Source organism: Aristolochia californica, unplaced genomic scaffold (genome assembly GCF_029961685.1).
Source record: "Aristolochia californica isolate CCGP_79_NKW_82.1479 unplaced genomic scaffold, dmAriCali1.0.hap1 SCAF_2, whole genome shotgun sequence".
NCBI lineage: Eukaryota > Viridiplantae > Streptophyta > Magnoliopsida > Piperales > Aristolochiaceae > Aristolochia > Aristolochia californica.
Genome location: NW_027181881.1, coordinates 33,167,738 through 33,174,354, shown reverse-complemented (window position 1 = coordinate 33,174,354; position 6,617 = coordinate 33,167,738). Strand labels below are relative to the sequence as shown.

At 39.0% G+C, this 6,617-nt stretch overlaps 1 protein-coding gene across 1 annotated transcript; it reads left to right on the top strand.

The window, feature by feature from the left end:
• Window positions 1-248: 248 nt before the first annotated feature.
• Window positions 249-1,750, top strand: LOC137954970 (pentatricopeptide repeat-containing protein At3g07290, mitochondrial-like). The gene is made up of 2 exons (XM_068801867.1): window positions 249-718; window positions 931-1,750. Exons 1-2 carry the CDS (start codon window positions 249-251, stop codon window positions 1,748-1,750), a joined length of 1,290 nt encoding a protein of 429 aa, XP_068657968.1.
• Window positions 1,751-6,617: the final 4,867 nt, after the last annotated feature.

Sequence of the window (6,617 nt, the reverse complement as noted above, 5' to 3'; positions counted from 1 at the left end):
TTCCTTTCATGAGATCCTAAATTCTACACCTCCCAATCGCAATTCCCCTCTCGGCAGCACCGAGGGAACCCAACTTCCAAATTGGGTGGGCGTGGCTCAGACAAAATTTTCGGGGGGAATTGGCTTCCGGCCAATAGCTATCAGTTCCCATCTCCTTCTCAACAATCTAGTGGGGCAACCTCGTCCATGCAATCGCGAGGCATTGTCAAAATGGCAGCTTCATTTCGGCTTCTCTGGTTTTTGATAGAATGGTCAAGGCAGGTTCTCAACCCAACTCTGTTACTTATTCGTGTTTGATTCATGGTCTTTGCAATGTTGGGACAATTGATGAAGCACTGGATCTCATCAAAGAAATGGTGGCGAAGGGCCTTGGTCCAACGGCTTCTACCTATACACTTCCTCTCACATCTCTCTGTGAGGCTGGTCGTCTCACGGAAGCATGTGATCTATTCATTGACATGAGAAAAAGATGTGTTTGTCCTAACGTTCAAACTCACACTGGTTTGGTCCCTGGTTTGTTTAGAGTGGATTACTTTGAAATTGCTATTGGCTTGTTTCACAAGATGTTACAAGATAGTGTGGTTGCTTTGATAAATGGATATTTCAAATTGGGAAATCTGAACAATGCAATGAGATTGCTGAATTTCATGCAAGAGAATGGATGTGAACCGGATGAGAGGACATTTACAAAACTGAATTTGTGGTTTCTACAAAATGTGTACGTTGGCTGTAGCTTTAGATATGTTTAATAAAATGGCAACATGTGGATTAAATCCACATAAGGTCAGTTATACTGCCTTAATAGATGGATGTTGCAAGAGGGAAGCGATGGGCCTGGCACTATCGTTGTTGGACAAGATCAAGGAGATTGGTTGTAGACCTAATGTGTACATATAATATGATATTTAATGGATTTTGCACACAGAATAGGTTACCAGAAGCAGAAAGGCTCTGTAGAGAAATTGCAGAACAGAGGTTGTTCCCCACTGTTGTAACCTATACAACTTTGATTGATGGGTTGTGTAAGAGTGGGGCCACCAGTCTTGCATTTACAGTGGTTGATGAGATGATGAAGCACGATTGCCTACCAAACCTTCACACTTACAATACACTCATCTATGGATTATGTCAAGAAGTCAACGCCATGGAGGCTGAGCTTTTATTTAAAGAAATGCAAAGGAAAGGGTTGATTCCAGATCTAGTGACTTATACTTCAGTAATAGACGAACCCTATGGTGTTTTGCTGAAAGGCCTGCAGAAGGATCAAGACTTTCTTGAAGAAGACCACATTGATATCTATCTTTCCACAGGAAAGGCGAGAGGTTCTACCATTGTTGCTGGTCTCTTAGACAGGTTGTTGGAGAATGGTTGTGGGCCATATTTTGATACATATGTTACTTTACTAGTGGGTTTATGGAGAAAGGAGTCAAGGTATTTGTCTCATACATGCACGCTCATAAAGAGCCTCATTGCACCTTCATATTTAGATGGAAGGACTTGTTGGTCAGATAAAGTATACTACAGAACAATTGGGAACTGGTACTGCCTTGCAAAACAAGCTGTCGCAAGTGCCGCTTTGAAGTATGGACAGAAACACAAAATCCAGTGCATAGTTGCTGTGCGAGATGTCGCTGAAGCTCTTCTCCTTATCTATGCAAGATTAGATGAATCTAGGAGATCCATATGTGGCCCCCATGCAATACGGTCACATGATTTAGTTGACAAGACCGAGCATGTTTTCACAGTATAATTATCCTCAAAATTTTGTCAATGGTGATGATGATATTTGTCTGAGCTCTGAGTGGGTGATAAGTTTAGGATGGAAAAAAAAAAATTTGCTCCTCTACTAGGTTGCTCTACTTTTGTACGGACAGGCCATTCTACATTCGAGCTTGAGGACAAGCTCGTTCTCCAGGAGGGGAGTAATGTTATGGACTCATTAGGGGTTTATTTGGAATTTCTATTCATTAGGGGTTTATTTTTAATTTTGGTGAACATTAGGGGTTTATGAATTTGTAGAACTTATGGCCTTTGGCATGTTTTCCCTAACTCCCTATATAGGGACATGAGAAGTATGAAGAAAGTAAGTATTGAGAAAATTAGAGTAAACAGGTCAGATTCTCCTTCAGAGGTCTAGGTCGGATTCTCTCTCTGAGGTCCAGGTCGAGCTTCCTTCAAAGCTCAATCCCTTCCTCCCCACACTGGAAGAAATTGTTCGATGGCTGATCTGAAATGGGCTATAACATTCACGTACTCTAATTTTAAAAAGTTATTGATGTCAATGAAGTATTTCACTTTTCTATAAATTGAACAAGTACCATTGGATATATATACACATTGGGTGGTACTACAGTTAGCTGGATTTCTAAGTTGCAAAAGATAGTTGCTTTTTCCACCACTGAGGCAGAATACATCGCCGTGACCGAAGCCAGCAAAGAGATGGTATGGCTTCAGTCTTTCTAAGAAGTATTAGGTCTCAAGCATGAGAAGAATGTGTTGTATTGTGACAATCAGAGTGATATTCATTTAGCAAAGAATCCTGTTTATCATGCCAGAACAAAGCAAATACAAGTGCGTTATCAGTTCATCATATCGGCTCCTAAGGATGTTAGAATCCGGCTGATATGTTGACAAAGATTATTACGATCAAGAAACTTAAGTTGTGTTCATCTTCAATTGGACATCTCTCTGAGTTGTTGCCGTTGTAGAGGAGATATTGATGATGGATGTCTCCAAGTGGGAGATTGTTAAGTTGTTCAGCCTAATTAATGCCCTATGCTAAATAGGTCACGGATCGACCTGTGCGGTCAGGTCACCGTGGGGGTTGGTGCCCCCCTCTCGGGGGTGTGGAGGCGGAGCCCTTTCTCTATCCACGATATATAAATTGTTATTTCTTTGAGGGTAGTTTGGGAGTTTTACTTTTGCATCGCGTTTGCCCCAATTTTATCTTTATAATTGAGGGACGCGGCTATTAGGGTTTGATCATCTTAATCCGAGGAGCATCTCGAGTTGCAGTCTGAGAGGTTAGAGAGAAACACCTATAAGTGTGCACTTTTTCTTGTAAAGTATTTCATCTTCATAGTGGATTACTGTAGTGGCGGAAGACAGGACGTAGTCTCACCTTGAGGTGAACCTATACAAATCTTGTTGTGATATTTTGTGCTTGTTTTTCCCTTCTTTCGTGTTTCTTATTATTGCTCTCGTTAGTTTTGAATTAGGGCATCTAATTTATAACACCTAAGAGGGTTCCCTCCTTGCCTAAAGACTTGATAAGCATGGGTTCTCCTCTCATCTACCCGAGCTATCCTTGGAAGGTCTTGAATCTCCAAGCAGCTTACTAATGGCTACTTCAATTTTGAGTACATTATTACCTTGAATTGCCTCTTATGGCTGAATAATACATGGGTAACAAGAATATTATTCTCAAGATTACTACCATACCCTTGCGAGTGATATCAAATTTCTTGAGCTGGTCCACATCGGTTCGACGTTTCCTTATAACAAGGGATCTACTTGGTCACCTCACCAAATTTGGGCCACCCATTGATGAAGAAGATGTTGCTTATGCTAAGTAGTTAAAAATGACACTTTGGTAATTACTTGGCTCATCAACAGCATGGAAGAACCTGTCTCCAACAAATTTATTCATCTTGACACCGCCAAACAAATTTGGGAGACATGTGCTAAGTTGTACTCTAGCTCCAACAACCTACACAAGCCATATGATATTCTCCAAAGAATGTTCAAATATTTGGCTTATTTTCGAGGCCTTGTTCAAGAATGGAAGCTAGCTCAGCCTACCTCGACCGATGTTTCTGTCCAAGACAACCAAAAGTGTTGAATTTATGGAAAAGAGAAAAACTTCATTGACTTGATGTAATCAGAGTACATGAACCCCTATTTATAATAGAGGAAAATAGTAGAGTCCAATTCAAATTAAACTACCCTTGTCCCAATTACACCCAAACTCTAACACTTAAAAATAAATCCTAGCATAATTAAATAACTCAACATACATAGAAGACTAACATAACTAAAACACCTAAAAGCTGAAACTCTCATATGAGATCTCCTTCCATAATAATTTTGGCTCCACAGGTCTTCTTACTATGAGAGTAATGTAAGAGGTTTCCATATCTTCTCTTCAACACTCCCCCTCAAGCTAGAGTTTATAACTTCAGCTTGCAATGAAAAGGATTTTTGGTATTCAATTTTCTTTACTCCAAAAATTTCTTCATAGATACAATAACTTAATCTTTTGTGCTCCCTCTTTCTTGAATATTTTTGTCACATAAAAATTACCACAACATATGGAATAAAATACCTCTTTCTTGTACTAATTCTTCTACTTCTCCCCCTCAAACTGGGAGGTAATGGCAGTAATCCCAGCTTGAATCAAATAACATATATGTAGTAATAAGCTCCTCCATCACGGTGTCCCAACACCGGGCACCTACTCTCAAATTTAGAAATGGGTGATAAAACATAAGTCGAAACCAAAAAGGATTTCGAACAAAGTGGGTTGTGTCTGTCATTTACAAGATGATGATAAATGACCCATAAATACATATAAAAAGTCTCATTGAACTTAAAATACCCATATATATATATATATATATATATATATATATATATATATATATATATGTATGTATGTATATTTATGTATGCATATTTATGTATATAAAGGTAAACCAACCGAAGCAACACACAAGAGGTTGGCCCAAAGGGGTATGTGAGAGTCAAATAAAGGATAGTAGGAGAAAGACTGCCAAATAACCAATGGGTAATGGGAAAAGAGGAAGATAAAATACTAAGACCACCATGTGCTTCAAATTCCGCATCAAACAAACCAATGTCGACAACAGTCACAAATAATAAATCCAAGGAAAGTGACCAAAGAGTTCTTCTTCAGAAATAAAGTCTCAATCAAAGGGACACAATAGCAGTAGCGGAAATGGGCCAGTGCCCAAATAACATGCCCCACATGTGCAATTGTATAGTAGTGGATAACATGTAAATAATAGAAGTCTTTAAGGGTAATAAGGACACATGAAATAATCCGCAACAAGTCCATAAGTAAATAAGGAAGTTGTACCAAATAGTATGTTGGAACCGAGTAATAATCCAAGATAAGTATTCAGTCAAAGATAGAGAACCGAGTCGAGCCGACTCAAATAGCTGACCAATATTGCTTAGTCTTGAGAGGAATTGGCATAGAACTTGGGACCCGGACCCGTATACCGAGGCAAAAGAAAAAGTGGATAGTGTCAAGTTGACCTAGTCCAAGTTGACTCAGTCATGAACAAAACCAGTAAGTAGCCATGGGTTGCTGGGTTAACTCGGCCTGGTCTGGTATGCTCAGTAGGCACTTGACTTGGCGCTCGATTAAATCAAGTTTCCCTACGGGGCCAAATAGAATGGTCGTCTTCTTCCCCGCAACGCTGGCTCCCGAACTACGCGGGACAGCATAAAAAAACACGAAAGACTGGTGCAGCTCGGTTTAAAGTGGCCGAAAAACAATCCAGCAGAGAGATCTTGAAGACGGAAACAAAAAGTTTCCAAACAGGAAATTTCCAAAATCTGTTGTTAACCAACAAAGAGGTAGACTTCCAAAAACAACAAAGATGAGTAATACGACTTTCGAATAACTTCTGAATCAGGGTGACAACAAAGAAGATATGATTCTATCTTCGGAAGGTAGCAGAGGAGATGAGCCAGAGATAACCAAGAAAAAACCATTCCAAATCTGAATAGCAGCTGCGTACTAGAACTCATCAATAACTTGCTAAAAAACCATCCAATAGCAACATCCCAATATCAATCAGTAAGACTTTCCTTAATTCAGCAATGTGACCTGCTGGATATAAACATGCATCTTGTTGTAAACTTTCCAGAATGATAGCTGTGTGCTGGAACTTCTCCTGAAAATCAGCAGCGTGCTGAAAAACTTCTTTTTTGAATCACGAAAGAACCAATGATTAGTTTCTGAATCACTTGCTGCATTCAATAGGGGGCCTCGTTCACTTTCTAGATTACAAAAGTTTCTTAGCATATACTATCGTATCTTGATTTCCAACAAGGAAGCAGCAAGTCTTATCAGAATTCCAAACAACAAATATATTCTCAGAGAGGCAACAGTGAGCGATCTCGAACGGTAATCACAGTAGGAGATTTTCGAGAAGATCGGAGACATCAGGCAAGATTTAAAAAGTTGAAAAAGAGATGTGAAAACATAAAGCAAACAACAGGTATAGGGAGTGAAAGGAGAAAAAAAAAGGTAGATACAAACCTAAACTGCTAGAGATAATAGATCATAAAAATGATCACATTATCTCTATGGGTTGACTGAGTCAACTCACAGAACTTGCTTTGTTACCATGTTGAATTTATGGAAAAGAGAAAAATGTCATTGACTTGATTTAATCAGAGTACATGAATTCATATTTATAATAGAGGAAAGTAGTAAACTCCAATTACAGTTAAACTACCCTTGTCCCAATTACACCCATACTCTAACACTTAAAGATAAGTCCAAGCATAATTAAATAACTCAACATAAATAGAAGACTAACATAACTAAAATATCTTTAAACTAAAACTCTTCTGAGCTCACA

Excerpts from the sequence above, each read along its gene's own strand:
- LOC137954970 (XM_068801867.1), top strand. The coding sequence starts at position 249 with ATGGTCAAGGCAGGTTCTCAACCCAACTCTGTTACTTATTCGTGTTTG. Across the intron at positions 719-930 it reads TTGTGGTTTCTACAAAATGT|GTTACCAGAAGCAGAAAGGC; the intron begins GTACGTTGGCTG and ends CACACAGAATAG.